The 17,336-nt window shown below is 42.9% G+C and overlaps 1 protein-coding gene across 1 annotated transcript in view; it reads right to left on the minus strand.

Moving 5' to 3' along the window:
* Window positions 1–17,336, minus strand: part of GLI3 (GLI family zinc finger 3) — a 255,390-nt gene that overhangs the window by 73,755 nt on the left and 164,299 nt on the right. Inside the window, exons 4-5 of the mRNA XM_066627311.1 lie at window positions 16,585–16,790; window positions 9,332–9,472 (exon numbers count right to left, since the gene is read on the minus strand). Coding sequence (XP_066483408.1) covers window positions 9,332–9,472; window positions 16,585–16,790 — 347 coding nt within the window. The remainder of the gene's footprint in view (window positions 1–9,331; window positions 9,473–16,584; window positions 16,791–17,336) is intronic.

A 17,336-nucleotide genomic window follows, 5' to 3' on the forward strand; every position in this document is an offset into this window, starting at 1 on the left:
ATTGGATGAAATCAATAATCCACCAAACCCAGCATGCTATTTCTAAGAATGTCTGAACCATAATATTTGAGAAAATGCATAACAGGACAGGGCACCAATAAATTACCAGGTTTCCCTGTGCATTCACCCAAAGTCTTAAATTTGGTATTTGAATTCTCACTTTATTACTTCTATCACTGCATGATCTGATCTCTAGTTACTCTCCCATCTGTGCTTCATTTTGGAGTTCTCTTTGGCCATAACCCTAGAGATAAGACTGCCAAGAACAGTGTCAGTTATCTTTGGCATCTGGCTTGTGGTTCTCTTTTGCCTTCTTCTACATCTGTGCAACCAGTATACACCCATGTTGTTCCAATCTCACTCCGGATACTGTGTTGACTGAGTCAGCATTTATAAGTGAATGTAAAGTTTCTTTTATTTCTCAGTCTCCTTATAATTTAACCTTTTTCATCTCTCTTTATGGGCCTGCCACATTTGCTGTGTGGCTGTCTGCTACTTCATTCAACACAGTGCTTTGATACTTGAGAATGGTGATGTCTTTTGTTTGCCATACAGTAAAAGCAGTTATCCAAGCTTACAATAAAGAGCTATTTAATTAAGGATGTAAAGTACGATCCATACAGAAGTGACAGAACCAGACGTTCCACTTGGATACTTTCTTTTTAATTAGACAAGAAAACAAGGAGGATGCTGGCGCCTGGCTTTGAAACATTACAGCTACCAGCAAGCACAAGCCCCTCTTCTTTGCCAGCGGACAGAACACTGCCAAGATGGTGCCTGCCACCCATCACTGTAACGATGGTGCATTTCATTCTCTTGTACTTTGCAAGATCCAGACTGTGGCTGAGTTCACAAGAGATACTAAGAGTTTTTTGGTTTTTAAAACTGGGATACATAGTTTCTGAAAGTTTGCAGGAAGTAGAAAGGGCACATTTTAAAATTGAGTGGGTGACTCGTTTTGTCACACTCATCCTAACTTTTGTTCTTGTACTATAATATTTGGGTGGGTACCACCCAAGACCACCTGAGGCAGCATGCCAAATGCTTTACCTGATGATGTGCCAGCCTCTCCCACTCTTCAATGTGCTAGCTCAGCACTCTCCTACCCTACCCTCCACATTTCCTTTTCTTCTGTGTCCACTTTTCCCCCAATCCAGACTGAGAAGAGGAGGAGGAATAAAAGAGACAACTAGGCAGTCAGAGATGATTACCCCCCATCTGCTGTCTGATGTGACTGCTTCAACTGGCCTCATAGATGGGCCTAACCCAGTTGTTCCCAGACTGGTGAGTCGTGACCCACGAGCCAGGGAAGCACTTGTGCCTGCCCTTTTAAGTTGTTGCAGGGGAGGTGGGAAGGCCTTATGATCCCCAGGATCACACTACTGCTGCGGACGAGAGTTTTCACTTACCTGCAGACAGTGCTGCAGTCCTGGGGGGGAGGGGAGGTCTGGGGAGCCCTTAGCATGGTTCCCAAGCCTCTGTAAGTCTAAAAAAAGAAAAACGGGCATTTCTCGATTCTGTGACTCTCCCATGGACTTCAAAGCCTCAGGACCCCAGAACCCCCAGGATTGCAGTGCTGGCTGCAGTAAGTGACAGACTCCCCTTCCTGTCACCAGCAGCAACACGAACCTGGGGATTGTGCTGCTGCCTTCCCCCCTTCCCCGCAACAACTTACAGTACTCTCAACTCCCCTGTAGGAGTTCGGGAAGCACTGGCCTAACCTGTACTTGGGAGATGACAAGCACATAGTGCAAACCCCTCAAAAGGGTAACAGAACGTTAGAAGATCCTCTTAAGAAAAAGGTTAAAGAGAATGATCTACTCCATCTCATAGATAGTCCTATTAGAATATTACTGATAAGATGACCACAGAATGTTGGTAATTGTGTTTGGAAATGAGACTAAAAAATCTAGCTTTCACTGCAGGTGAACCCGCCTTTTCTTTCCTTACCCATTGGTTTCTCTCCACCTTCCTTTCACTCAGCCCCTGTTTCCGCCCTCACTCTAACCCTTCAGCTTCTCATATCTGTCTATTGCCTTATCTGCACCTTTACCTCAGCTCCTTCCATTCTTCCCCTTTCTTGTTCAGCTGCAGCTCATCCTTGCAGTCATCTTGGCAAGATACCAATCAAATGATGGAATGTGTTCAAGCATGAGGCCATGAAGAGGGGGCTGTTGCTGGTTAAGTGGGTGACTGATATTTCTTCCCCATTATAGTTTTTTTAGGCCTGCTGTCTTCTTCTGCCAAATTTTCTTGGCTTTCAAAAAACTTCCCTTTAGTGAGAACTGTAAGAGCTGCTACTTTTTCTCAGAAGTTAAGGCTCAGAATTTGTCAGCCTGTGAAGTGGTGAACCAAAAAAGGATGCTGATTGGCCCACTGACTGATAGTCATACATGCCATTCCCTCTGCTTTAAAAACCCTGCTTCTTATTAGTGTTCCTCAGGGATGGGGAGGACTTCTTGCAGATAAAGATGCACAGATTCCCCAAACACAATTATAAATAGTAACAGTATTTGAACACCTCTTTGTAATTAAAAAAAAAAAGTTCACAAGTCATCCTCTCCCTTCCATCCCTCCTAGGTTTCTTACAGTACCTTTCCTTACAGTACCTTTCCCATTAGTGAAGCAGGAGGAGTAAAAGTGAACAACCAGATTTTGTACAGACATTTGAAATATTATTAGAGAAATTATTTTATTAATTTATACCATACTATCTGGACACATGGTGCTCTACACAGGAATGAAAGGAAAAATGTTAACATCCTGTTAGCGGAAACCTATGATTCATTTATGAAATAAAGGAGGTCACTTGAGCAAGGAGCAGTCCAAAAGGTTGACTCAGAACACTCTGAAAATGGATATTGAGAAAAAGCTATCCAATTTCATTTTTCTTGATGAGATGAAACAGAAGGCAGCTGACTTTTAACACAGTACAACACTGATTATAGCTTTTAGCCATGAAATGCAAACCTTGGCATTCTTATTGTTGTTGTTCTTTTTAGCATCTTAATATTGGCTTCCTGCTAATTGTTTTGTTTTTCCTTTTCTCATCTAAAATCCTGACAAAGAAGAAAGGAGTTTCTTCATCATGATGAATGGTAGGACATTCAGATTCCTACTTAACGACAATTAATTTACTGTACACCCATGCAAGTTAAGATAGTTTTAATTAGTTTTTACAAAGTAAAAGGCTAGCTTCATCCTCTATTTAGATAAAAGAAACGATTGCCTGACTAAACAAATTCTCATCAAATAGAGAAGGTGAGGCTATATGACCTCCTTACAATTCACTCTTAGTTTAATTCTCTATTTATTATTTAAAAACAAGCAATTTGCATAATACCACTGCACATTTGTGTCTGTTTTAAATACAGGAAACAGGCCTTAATTGAAAAGTTGTTGCCATAATGAATCTCAAATGGGAGATCTCAGCTTGAGAAAAATCCTATATATAAGACTACCTTCCAATAAGCAGAAAGAGAGGAAGCCCATGCCTTTATTCTGACACCAATTCCACAGTTCCTCCTCTCTCAGGACTCAACAAGAGCAAACCAATCTACAATTTAGCAAAGGAGAGTGCAATTAACTTTACACTGGCCTGGTTGGTCCAACGGCCACTGGGCCTTCAATCAGCAGCAGGAAAGAAAGGAAGAGAGAGTGAGGTCCTTTACATCAGCCTGTGTTGCCCCATCTATGTTTTGAATTTCTTTTGTTAGGTACCTTGAGTTTTTCTACTAAAAAGAAAAGGTGGAATGTGTGTTTCTGTATGTTGGGACATGTACATATGGACATAACTTTATTATCCATGGATTTTTCACCCGCGGTTTTATCTCAACACAATAAGGGCTCTTTCAACTAAAGGAAAAAAGTTGTTTAGCAATACCCTCATTAATGCGAGAGAAGGCAGCCGGCTGAGAATCCATCAATCATTCTCTCTCCAGGCGCTTAGAACAACTTCAGTCTGAGGCAAGCAACCCCTCCCTTCTCCCTTAGCATGTGAAAGAATGCTGCTAGGTGGAAGTGATTATCAAGTCCTCCATACTTTCCCCGCGCTGCAGCTCAAGAGCGAAGTCTTTTTAAGCACCTGGAGAGAAACTGATTACACAGGCCTACAAAACTGAGGGTCAGAAAAAATTTTCCCAAACTTTATGGTGGTTTGTTATGAATTTGGGATGCCGATTCCAAAAATGGCATCCGTTTTGCCCTATCACGTCTAGTTTTGGAGATATAGTATAGCCTCATTAGTGAATGGTTCAAGCAGCTTCCTCATGAGGAAGCCATGGTGTAGGCTTCCTCATGAGGAAGCTGCTTGAACCATTCACTAAAGAGGCTATGCCGTGTCTCCAAAACTAGACGTAATAGGGCAAAACGGATGCCATTTTTGGAATCGGCACCCCAAATATACCCAGGAATTGGTGTAATGTTTAAGGAAGCAAAATGTGTGTTGGCCTGTGTTATCTGCTTGTTGCATTACCAAGGCAAAAACAGCAAGGCTGTTTTTAGATCGCTGAGCAAATGGACATTGTTTTTTAAATAGATTTGCTTTTTTCATCCACATGAGTTTGGGAACGAAAACCTCCCAAATAACGAGACTCAACCTGTATATAGCTAAAGAAGTGCAATTTGACATCATGTCCAGAATCAACTGCTCTGAATACACACAGTAAAAAACAGCAACCCCCTGAATCTCCCATAAGTGCAACCCCCTGCAACTTCCATATGCTGCAACAAAAAGTGGTGCTCTGCAAAGATCAGCTACAGTTAAATATTATAGTGGGTTTATATTTGTATGAACTTGTCTAGTGTCATTTCCTTCAAAATGAGATGAAGGGTAGTATATACCATCTACTATTAGGCAGAGAAGCAATTATATCTAAATATAAACAGACAGAATTTCAGTTGGATTTCCTCCACAGATTGAATGAAACAATGGTTTATCATTCTAGTTTTGGAAGTATATCCTAAACTTATTTTATCTTATTTTAAGATAAGATAATAAGCCTATCCTATAAGATAAGCCTATCTTATTTTAGCCTCATAACTATTTCTGTAACATTTGGGCAAATCTCCACAGAAAACGATGACTATAGAAGTCTAACTTAACGCTAGATCTTGTGATAGCATATGCACTGAAAAACTCAGTTACATCCAACTACAGGAACTGAAAGTACTTATACTTGGGCCCCGTAACTCATATGCAATGACTTTCAATGCAGCTATTCTCAGCTTGAATTAGCTGAATTAAGAGCAGCATAGCTGTCTCCCTACAGAAAATGCTGTTGTCAATACCAGGTGTTGTTTGCTATCTAGCCCAGTTCTGTCTCCTCTAACTGACAGCAGCTTTCCAAGATCTCAAGCAAGGATATTTCTACTGGAGGTCCTTTAAACAGAAGATGCTGAGGACGGAACCTGGGATCTCATGCATGCAAAGCATGTGCCATACCTCTCAATGCTGCCTTCTGCAATGTGGCATTGTAATATCACTGTGTTTCCCATGGACAAGCATTGCATTAGTTTGCACTAACTCCTTAGACTCAGCAGCAATGACACATTTTCAATCATGAGATCTACACCAAGAGAAGCCACAACTTGGCAAAGAATTAAAAACAAAAAAAGGTCCCTGGGCCAAACCACTGAGCTGTTATTGTGGTAGAGATTTGGGCCTGCTTATAGGGCAGACATCAGAGTCTTAAGCCTAGTGTCTAATTTCCCAAGTCAGAAGAGAGTGAAAGTGTTTCAAAGTGTAACTTGCTCACTGGGTGCTCTGTAATTTCGCAGTAATGGTTAAGAGATACTGGATAAGAGAGGAGTGATTCTTTGGGGACACACCAGCAATAATACAAAGAAGTCTAAAAACGAGCATTCAAAGAAACTGCCTTACAGAGGTATGCCTACCCAGACATAAACTCCACTGAATTCAATGGGACTTACTCCCAAGTAAGTGCATATTGCAGTGGTTCTCCAACTCTCTCAGAGAGTTGGAGAGCCACTCTTTGCATGGGAGCGGAGAAGGCAGCAAGGGTGGGGGGAAGGCAGCAACATGATCCTCAGGATCACATTGCTAAGGGGGCTGCAGGGACTGGCATGCACTTACCAGTCCCTACTGCAGCCTTCTGGGTGTGTAAGGAGCTCTGTGGGACCCTCCACATGGCTCCCGGAGCTTCAGAAGGTGAAAGCGGAGCGATCACGCCCTGCTTCCGCAAAATTGGGAATGGAACGTGATTGCTCCACTTTCACTTTTTGAAGGCTGGGGAGCCCTGTGGAGCAGTGGTTCTCCAACCGGTGGGTCGCGACCCACCAGTTAGTGTAAAGGTTCTCCTGTCCCTTTAAGGGGCGGTGGGAGAGGTAGGGAAGCGATCCCCAGGATCACGTTCATTTGGGGGGGGGCGAGGGGGGGGTGCTTGTCACTTACTTTTAGAAGGCAGGGCTGCAGGAGGTGCAGAGAGCCCTGTGCAGTCCTGCATAGCGCTCCCCTGAGGCTTAGAACTTTCCCTGAAAGCGGGTGCAAAGCACTTCCATTTTGCAGGAGGCACTTTGCACCCGCTTTCAGGGAAAGTTCCAAAACTCAGGGAGGGCTGTGCAGGGCTGCGCAGGGCTCCCTACACCTCCTGCAGCTTGCTGCAGCCCTGCTTTCTAAAAGTAAGTCACAAGCACCCCTCTCGCCCCCCCCCCTTAGCAGCTCGATCCTGGGGATCGCGTTGCTGCCCTAGCCCCTCCCCCACAAAGACTTACTGAGGGAGTAAAGCTCCCTCCAAGTTTGAGTACCACTGCTGTAGAGGGTTGCACAGGGCTCCCCGCACCCCCAGAAGGCTGCAGCAGGGACTGGTAAGTGCATGCCAGTCTCTGCAGCCCCCTTAGTGACGCGATCCTGGGGATTGTGTTGCTGCCTCCCCCCTGCCCCCGCCCCTTAAGGGGGCAGAGTCCAGGGCCCTCTGGCTGGGATGTCGCAATGCCCTAGTTTGAGAAGCCCTGGCATACAGGATTGCAGACTCACAGATCAATCCTAATGTTCCACTGTGCTGGTCGAACATGCATTCTGCAAATGTGAGCTGTCACAAAAGCACCGTAAAGTATTTTGTGACAGTGTAAAGGCCAGGAGCACCAGTGGGAAGGTTGGAGTCTTCCCACTGGTGCCAGAGCTTCCAGGGATGTCCACCAGACAAGGTAAGTCCAGTGTAGGGCGAGCTGGGTGGTGGAATAGGGCTGAGGTGGGTAGCGACAGGCAGGCAGATTTGGTCCAGAAGGGAGGCAAGATTGGAGGTGCCAGTGCTAGTCTTATTCAATCCCACTTCTCAGACCTGATCCACCAACACAGATCAACTTGGACTTGGGCCAGCAATATCACTGGCACAGTTCCAAGTCGACTCATTGCAGTTGCTAGGATTAACCCAGAGCAAAGGCACCAATGTCTGTTTTCCCCAAAGAGACCTCCAGCAGTTGAAATTCCTCCATGGGATGCAGCAGAACCTGCACAAGCACTGCTGTATGGAAATTCAGGCAGGCACCGCTGCATGGAAATTCAGACAATCCTGTCTGCTGCATGGAAATTCTGTCTGCATGGAAATTCAGGCAGGCGCCACTGCATGGAATTCAGACAATCCTGTCTGCTGCATGGAAATTCTGTCTGCATGGAAATTCAGGCAGGCACCACTGCATGGAATTCAGACAATCCTGTCTGCTGCATGGAAATTCTGTCTGCATGGAAATTCAGGCAGGCACCGCTGCATGGAATTCAGACAATCCTGTCTGTCTGCATGGAAATTCTGTCTGCATGGAAATTCAGGCAGGCACCGCTGCATGGAAATTCAGACAATCCTGTCTGCCCATCTCAATTCACGTTTATGGGAGTCTACAATTATTCAGATTTGTTTTTTGTAGTATCCATCAAATTGTATAACTGGTCAATCTGGAATTTCCTTGTTTTATATTTAATAATTTGATCTTTGGCTGTCATTATTTCCCTTTATCATAATGATCAACCAAGCAATGATTAGGGGCCACTTCCAATATTTCATTTCTGAATTATCCTAAAATATTTTATTTACATGTCTAAAACTACATAGTATGAACGCAAAAAGCACATGTTTAAAAACACTTTTCCAGAAGCCAGAATTGGCTTTAGGTCTCTGTTGAATGTGCACTTGGTGGCAATTCTGGGTTATTTTCTCCACAATGCATAAAATGGTCCTTATAGGACTTTTGGAACAGTGGTCTCCGAAGTGGAGACCGCCACACACTGGCAAAGCCTTCCCCAGCATGGACGATGCTTACCATCACACTGGGGAGCCTCTGCAAAGTGCCTCCTTGAGCTCCCTTTCTTCACAACTGCTTCTGCCTGGAAATCTGGGCACAAAGCCTGCTGGGGAAGCGGCTGGATGCGACAAAGAATGGAGGTTCATGGAGGTACTGTGTGGAGGCTCCCCTGGAACAGTAAACACTATTCACAGAGGGCTTAGGAAGGGCCCGTGGGGCAGAATCTGGAGAGCCCTGTGTTAGAAGAATGATGAGCAACAAACTAAATACCGTGTTTCCCCGATAATAAGACCTATCCCGAAAATAAGCCCTCCCCTTACTGTGTAAGATTCCTCTAAAATAAGCCCTCCCCCGAAAATAAGCCCTATTGAGATTGCTACTGTAGTGAAGGTGATCCCCTGCGCTACACGCTACATTACGGTACCCTCTGTATGCACCGTCCCCCCCCGGGTGAAACGCACACCGCGCTCCGAGCTGCATCCAATCAGAGCTGCAGCAGTGAGCGCGTCATCCTGTTCTTCCCCAGTGATTTGCTTGCTGGCGCCACTGAGAGCAGTGCCGCGGAGGAGAGCTGAGGCAGGACAACATAAAAACCCGGTATGTAAGCGGGAGTGAGGGGGCATGATGGAGGATAAAAGAAGAACTCAGGAGGCATGATGGAGGATAAAAGAAGAACTCAGGAGGCATGATGGAGGATAAAAGAAGAACTCAGGGGGCATGATGGAGGATAAAATAAGCACTCAGGGGGCATGATGGAGGATAAAATAAGCACTCAGGGGGCATGATGGAGGATAAAAGAAGAACTCAGGGGGCATGATTTGTTCACATTTACCTGTTTATTAAAATTGCTGTCAATGTTCATTAAAATAAGCCCTCCCCTGAAAATAAGCCTTCTGGTGTTTTTCTGTCCAAAAAAAATAATAAGACAGTGTCTTATTATCGGGGAAACACGGTAGATAGTAACACTAAAAAATCATAAATCAGTCAGTGCTATGGGGATTTGCTTTTCCTCAAGACTGAATTGGAAATAAGTTGAGAATCTCCAAGAAACCTCTTTAGTTACAACATGATCACTTACTGTCCATGGCATGGAGATATTCCATATGAAGGGCACCACCAGCAGCAGCTGAAGGAATGATGTCTGCATATGGGCTGCGTTGACCAGCCAACAGAGCCATCTGATGGTAATATTCTGCTGGACCAACTCCAGCATGTGGAGCTAAAAGCAAGACAGAAAAAGCAACATTAAATAGCATATGGTAAATAGGGAGCAACATTTATTCCTTATCTTCCCCCACAAACCCACAACCCTTGAAGTTCATGTTTTGAATTTTACTAATATAATCCTAGCTGTGGTGATATGATGTTTGCACAATATGAAGTGACAATGGAAGAAATCACCTGAAAACAACTGATGGCATACTGTGAGTTCAGAAGTCATATGCTTTTGTAAGGGAGTTTCAAAAAGATAAATTGACAGAAGCATGTGCTTCTGGTAGCTACTCAAAACCTTGCCCACAAACATAAGATGATGTACTAAAGATGCTAAAGGGGCTGTTGGAAATTCTGGAGCTGAACAGAAAGCAGAAACTTATACTGTATGCCGGACACCCAACTGCTTCTCGACAGAAGGCCAAAGAGACAAGCCTTTCTCCAGTTTTAATGTGACTTGTCTCCATTAGAAGTTGGAACAGTTTCAGCAAAAACAGGAAGCTAAGTTCTGGCTGCATGCACACTGCTTTCCCACACTTAGCCATTTTTTGGATACCAGCCTGGAGTGTTTATGATACATATATGAAAAGTTAAAATATTCACAATCCAGTTTTCAAACCTGGCTAGGAAACAAAAGTACATTATACTTCTCAGCAATGAAAAGTGAATGAAGTTTAATGTATTTTTAAATTGCTACTTGATTTTCAGCATAAAACCCTCATCACATCACTTCACCAGCCATAAGGTGGTAAAGAAAAGCATTGGGACAAAAGTCATCACAGGAAATCATTGATTTTAAAGTTTTGCAGTATTAGACAACTGCGGTATCTTTCCAGACACACTTAAAATACTTCCTGAGGTTTTTGACATAAGTGTCTGGGTTAACTAACAATAACATTAGGAGAAGACTTTAAAAAGCAAGACTGCAGAACCTGAAAGGGCATGAAGTGAACGTATAAAGATAAATTACACTACTAGCAGTCTTTTCCCTAAAAGCGTGCGAAAAACCCTTTCCTTTCCTTCCCAACTAAAAGGACAGAGTCAAATACTTTGTAAGAAGCTAGCTGCATGGTAAGCTATAGGTGTACACAGTGGAATTATTATAACAAGGATTAACTTATGTCTCTCAAGGTTGTTTTCAAATGGTGTTCTGCTAAGTTACTACAGTGTTCTATGATTCCTCATTGGATTCCTCTATAATAGTAGCCCAACTTCCCTAAAAGACATATTGCTCTCTATTGCTACTCAATCTCAGCAATGCATAGCTATGGGCAAACACTAGGTGTGCTAGGGCCTCTCTCAGTTTATGTGAAGGTAAAAGAGATTGAGTAGGTTTGACTAGTATCCGACATGCATGAAGAGAACACTCCCTAGAGTCCTTTATAACAAGGGTTGTAGACATGGAGACATGAAGAAGTTCCTTGGTAAACAAGTAACTGTGAAAAGAATCTGTAACAGTAAAAATTGTGTAAATCTTTACAGTAGAAACTATGTAAATCAGTGCAATGCAAAATTTGGGTTTCCAGAATCTTAGTGTGTGTGTGTGTGTGTGTGTGTGTGTGTGTGTGTGTGTGTGTGTGTGTGTGTGTTTTCCTTTTAAAGCAAGTTTTTCTCTATAGTTGGGGAAATTAATTTGAAAATGCAGAAGAATCAATGACAAAAGACGTGCCGTGTTATCCACTGATTTGAGTCACCAGTGATACCAGAGTGCACCTTTAAATGTTTTGTAACAAGGAAAAAAATAAATGACAAAATCCAATGTTCTAGACTCATGCTGTCAAACTGCACTGGTTGCAAGCTTCTCAGGGTTAAAGATGGCTTTAAAGACCAACTTCTGGGTTTCTTGCTCCTCCATTGTCACCCCAGAATGCACCAGTATAGATATTACACCGTAATTCAGTCATAATTTCATTCCAATAGATTCAATTATTCACCCCATCTAGTGGCTGAATGTGCTACAGTGTCTATACTAGGGGTGCACAAACCCCGGCCCTGGGGCCACTTGCAGCCCTCGAGAACTTCCAATCCAGCCTGCAGGGAGCCCCCAGTCTCCAATGAGCCTCTGGCTCTCCGGAGACTTGCTGGAGCCCATGCTGGCCTGATGCAACTGCTCTCAGCATTACGGCCAACTGTTCAACCTCTTGCACAAAATGTGGGACGAGGGCTCCCTCCACTGCTTGCTTGTTTCATGACTTGTGATGCAACAGCAGCCACAAAGGAAAAGATGGCCTTGCTTTGTGCAAGGTCTTTTATAGGCCTTGAGATATTGCAAGACCTTCATTCATTCATATAAGTTCCATTTCGAATATATTCATTTATATAAATTTATTTAAATTTGAAATGTAAATTAATTCTTTTTTTTTTTCCTGGCCCCCAACACAGTGTCAGAAAGATGTGGCACTCCTGCTAAAAAGTTTGGACACCCCTGGCTACACCAATGCATTCTGTGCTGTGATGTGCTGTAGCCATTGCATCTGAATAGAATTGGGCCATAAAGCACCAGCTGGTTCAGCCAGACCTCACTGGCACCTGTTACTAGGCTGTCTGTTGGATACCTTGCAATGGTGCAAAAGCCCTACTGGGAGGAGATGCCACTGTATCACTGATACAGTTCAATGAATACTTTGACTGGATCACACTTGTTATTACTTTGTTAGCAGATATGGATCCCTTTATACCACCTTATCTCAGCTGGCCTCAGGGTGGGACTCTCTGGGGAAGAGGGCCTCTCTGTTCTTAGGGTCTTCGGCATATTCACTCTGTGACTTCTTGGGTTCCAATAGGGGGGCATGCTCCTCTGTAGTTATGAATACCTGTTTTCTGCTGCCATGGTCACTTAGGCAGTTGCAGGGGGACAAGGAAGGCAACATATTGAGAGCCACAGTGGCAGGTGCCAGCAGTGATACAAACGGCCTGGAATATTTATGTGGCCAGCTGGGCAGGCTGCTGCAGTCGGCACTGTCACATGCCAACTCAATGACTGACCCATGCAGTGCTCCCTCCAACAGGTACATGAGCTATAGCTGCCCAGCCAAGTGCGCCAATTTGCATGACGCAAGGTGCTAAAGTCCCCACACAATGTCCTTCAACTGTCCCGTTGCAGCTGAGGGGTTTAGGCAGCAGCTTTGTGAAAGAGCCAGTGTAGATTCTAGAACTGCTTCCCCCTCCTCCTTTGTCCCTGCTATGGATGTTTCTGACCAGTCATGCAAAAAGCAACTGCCTTGCTGGTTAGGGTGACCCTTGGTTGCGCTCAAAAGTGTCTTGCCTGGCTTCTAGTTACCAGCACTCTGCTTTGCCTTAGTATTGTTAAAGCTCCCCTCATAATGCTTCTCAGACCCTCTCCTGGCAAAAAGATTGCTTCCAGCTGGTGAATTCCACCATAGGGACTCAAAACTTTGCTAGGGAGGAGCCTGTGTGTCTTTCATATATCACTGCCTTCTTTTGAGGGAGATGTTTCTACCCTTGCTCTACTGTGGACAAAAAGACATTTCTTGGATGTGCATGCTTGTGTGAGTGACATTAGGTGCCTTGAATCCTGGGTGCTGAGATTCTTAGCAGTTCTTTGCTTTTGCCCCTTTGCTGCTTGCACCACAGTTGCTTCTGTAGGGGTGAGGGTGCTGCTATATCCTTATGCCATACGTGCTTATGTATCCTTGGGAAATCTACCTATGGTTGGCGATGATTAGTGTTGATACATTGCTCATTCCCAGGGACCACTGGGAGGCATCACCCCAGAGATGGCCACTCACTGACTTGTGCCTGCCCCTACCCCCTGCTCAGTTAATCTTCTATGGCTGTCGCTATTGGGCTGGGTGGATGCCCTGTTTGGCTCCTTGAATGTCAAATCAATGTCACATTGACATAAAGACACCACTTTGCAGATAGCAGGTTGTGTTGGGGTTCTCATGAATTCTGGGGGCTTAGGATATGGCAATTATTGCTCCAGTATTGATGTGCTGTTTGCGCAGCATCTGAATAGGATTGGGCCATAAGGTTACAATCCTAAACACACTTACACAGGAGTAAGTCCTATTGAACTGAATAGGGATTCTCAATTTACATACACAGTAAGACATGCAGCTCAATCTGGAGTTACTCTTGGGCCGGCGCAAGTTCCTTGGGCCACCTCGTGAGTCGGCTAGGCCAGTGTGCACAGGCCTGCAGAGGCTGCAATAAGTCTCTGCGCTGATGGAGGCTCCGAGTCTTGCGTCGACTGAGCTCAGCCAATGCAAGACTATGGGGTGGATGGGGAGGAGGTGGGAGGCTTTCTGGGGCTGGGGAGGGCAGGTGGTGGGTGGCTCCGGGGACGGGTGGGTGGCTCAGGAGGTGGTTCAAGTCCAAGGAGACCCACAGGTGCAAGGTTGCTTACCCAGAGGTAAGGGGAAATGTTTCCCCTTACCTCTGGCTGAGCCACTTTTGGCACCCACCCTGCACTGGATACAGCACAAGCATCTTGGCTTGCCTGTTCCAGTGCAGGATAGGATTGCGCACTTAATTGATTTTAATTATGTTTTGAGAGCAAAAGATAACTCAAGAATTCAGAATATTTTTCCTTGAAGCACTAGCGTGGCTTCAGAAGTTATAACAAGTAGATGTGCATGCACTTCATTTTTTGTTTCACTGCAATGTATGAAGGAGAGCTTGCATGAGAGGGGATACACAAACTCTATGTGGAGCCAGCTCATCTGCCCTGCAGGAGTTCTCCTTTGAAAACCAGAAATGCAAATGTGAAATGTCCATGTATATCTGCTTGCTGGTGCTTCTAAATCAGAGTCAAAGAAAATCTTAGTAGCCTGGTTTCCAAGTAAAAGTAGTAGTCCTCCTGCAACTTCGCTTTCAGGAGATGTTGCCATGACAGAAGTCAGAGCAGCCAGGTATACAATACCTATATGGATGTGCCAAGGCTTCCTGGAGTGAAAGTTGAGCCCAATAATAAAACTCAAACAAGGGTTTAAATCATGGTGGCATGCAAGTGAACTGGGGTGCTCAGTGGTTACTGGGAAATCTAATGCGTAGTGGAAAATCTTGAGCAATTTTATTTTTCCAGCATGTTGGTTAAAATGAGTACAGTGAATATTCTGAAGCAAATGATTCACAATAAAAGAGGCCAACATGTGCAATTTGTTAAACTTCATTATTTTTAATGCAAACAATATGATTTGGAACATCATGTGTTCATCTCTGATTTTGTAATACTAAAGTTCTCTCTCTCTCTCTCTCTGGTGTTCAGAAGAGATACTATTACGGTTGTCTAGTATGTACATTTATACTAATATGAATAACAGCATATTATACCAAATACATATACTGCCCCCAAGACAGTCAATCATGAGCTATAAACAGTAAAACACACAATTCTTAGTTTATAAACACAAAACAGTGAATTATGAAAGGCCACGCAGATGGCTAAAATACCATCATGTAACACCTACATTTAACATATCAGAAAACAATTTTGAAAAATTATCAAGATATTGTCATCAATTTTTTTTTCAGGAGTTCTAAAGATAGCTTCTGGGGCATTTGATAATTTTAGACAATAGAAAAACTTTTTTATCAGTATTACAAATGCCCCACATGTATCATCTAAGTTCTGATTGACAACAGGTCATTAACATTTATTCTCATAAGAACAAGCACCCATAAGTAATGGACTTTCTGTAAAGGTATGTGTTCTTATATGTGAGGATTAATTAGTTACGGTATTATCCATTTGGGCAGCGAGTACAGCTCATTTTTCAAATTCAGCTAAAGGCAAATTGTCTCTGTTTTGTAAATTTGCCATTTTGTGTGTGTGTGTGTGTGTGTGAGAGAGAGAGAGAGAGAGAGAGAGAGAGATAGGAGGGACGTTCTACTTAATTAAAACAGTATTTTAATTGTCTTCCAAACGTACCAGCTTGTGAATATGACCCATTATGGCTCAATTCTGTGGCAATTAGTGTTTTGAATATTCAAATAGCCACTTCATTACTGTACAGTTAACCAAACCAAGCCTATAAGCAATTATTTTTGTTGCTCGTTCACATGGAATTCTTACTAAAGTCAATGTTGGTTTTCTTTTTTTTGTGGGAATGATAGATATTCAATTACTACTGAGTTATGTTAACTAAGGGCAGACTTACACAGTTATTTTTTGTTCTAAATATGTTTGTTTTTTTAAACCAACTGTGCTAACCTCTTCAATCGGATCAGGTTTCATATTCTAGACTTCATATTATGCTGGTCTTGTGAATAGTTTAATACATGTCCAACTACATCATAGTGTGTTTCTGAACCAACATTCACAACACAGGGTACATACGTGCTAATATGCCCTGTGCTAACACTAATATGGCCATGTTAATGTTGCCCCTCAGCCAGCTGAATTTAGTTATCTCTAGATCCAAAGCAACTGGTTCCGTTTGTTTCAATGGAACTTTGTCACAACAAAACTTAGGTTGCAACCCTAAGCACAATTACTCAGGAATAAAGTCCACAAAACCCAGTTGGGCTTACTTCTGAGTAGATATGCATATGATTGTACTGCCAGTTGGATTCAAGCTATTAATGTTTGCAAACATATGAGGGGATTAAACTATCTTGAAGAGGAATTCAAGGAAATCCTTCTGTTTAAATTGTCTTCAAAAAAAGATCTCCAAATGCAACCAAAATGCAGCTCGGTACTCCATCTTTCCTAGTGAAGAAAAACTGAGCAGTTGAAGTTAGTAAGATCAAAATTGGGCAAGCAGTTGATGGCATGAGGTCAAGGTGCTTGTCTTCCTTTTTTTTTTTAACATGACATTCACTTTCCTTCAAACTACCTTACTCATGTGGGAGAATATTTCTAATGTACCATGGTGTTAGGAAGATGAAAAAAGAGTCATGTTCTAGTCCACATAAGGAAGGTGTTAAAAGTAATAAATATCCTTCAGTTTTGAATAAGATGGTCTTTGGTTGATGCTTCAATGAAATGTACAAATGAGGAGCTATAGGCTGATGAAGTATTGAAACATTTATGACATAAAAAATGTGTGGCAAATTCACTACAGCTGATTGGAAGGAGTTGAAGAGATACTTTGACAAGATTAATGTTAACTGTTGCTAAAATGACAGCAAACAGGAAGCCAGTCTGAAACTCACCATCTGTAGGGCTGAGTCCACGGGCTGCTGAGATCATAGATAAAGAAGGGCTGCTATGCAGTGATCGGATGTAGTCCATGTAAGGGTTAATATAGGGATGAGGTGGACTAAAGGGAGACTCTGATGCTGCAGCAGGGTTCCTATGTGGGGAAAATCTGATGAACGGCAAGTCGGAATATGTTGGGCTACTTGATAAAGCAGAAGGCCTAGAGAATATAAAAGAAATGTAGATCAAACTGTATGAAAGATATATAAACAGCAAGACAAATATTATTTTACTTTGAAGAATGGCAAGAAAACTATAATTTGTTCTATTTCCACTGAATGAACAGAAACACAAATGGGGAAGACAATGTTCTCTCAAACACACTTGTAAACACCCCTACACTTTTACATATAATATTTAATAAGCACTATTTCTTCCTTGGAGCCCCAAAGACAACCAATTCAGCAATAACTATGAAATAAGCATTTTGTAACCACATTAATAACTGCTATGAGAGAATTTACATCACGTTCCATAACTGTCCTGCATTGATATATCATTTTTGAAGCGTTCATACATATATATGCACACATAGCAAATAGCCTTGTAAAATAAAATAATGGAAAAATAATAGTTTGTCTATGGTTCACAGTTCATAGCTAAAGAAACATTTGAACCATGGAACTGCATACAGAAGGGTAAAGTTTCAGACTCTGACTTCTCCAGTGTGTAAGCTTTAAAGTCCTCTACATAAATCTCTGGACAG

The sequence above is a fragment of the Tiliqua scincoides genome, chromosome 5 (genome assembly GCF_035046505.1).
Source record: "Tiliqua scincoides isolate rTilSci1 chromosome 5, rTilSci1.hap2, whole genome shotgun sequence".
Classification (NCBI taxonomy): domain Eukaryota; kingdom Metazoa; phylum Chordata; class Lepidosauria; order Squamata; family Scincidae; genus Tiliqua; species Tiliqua scincoides.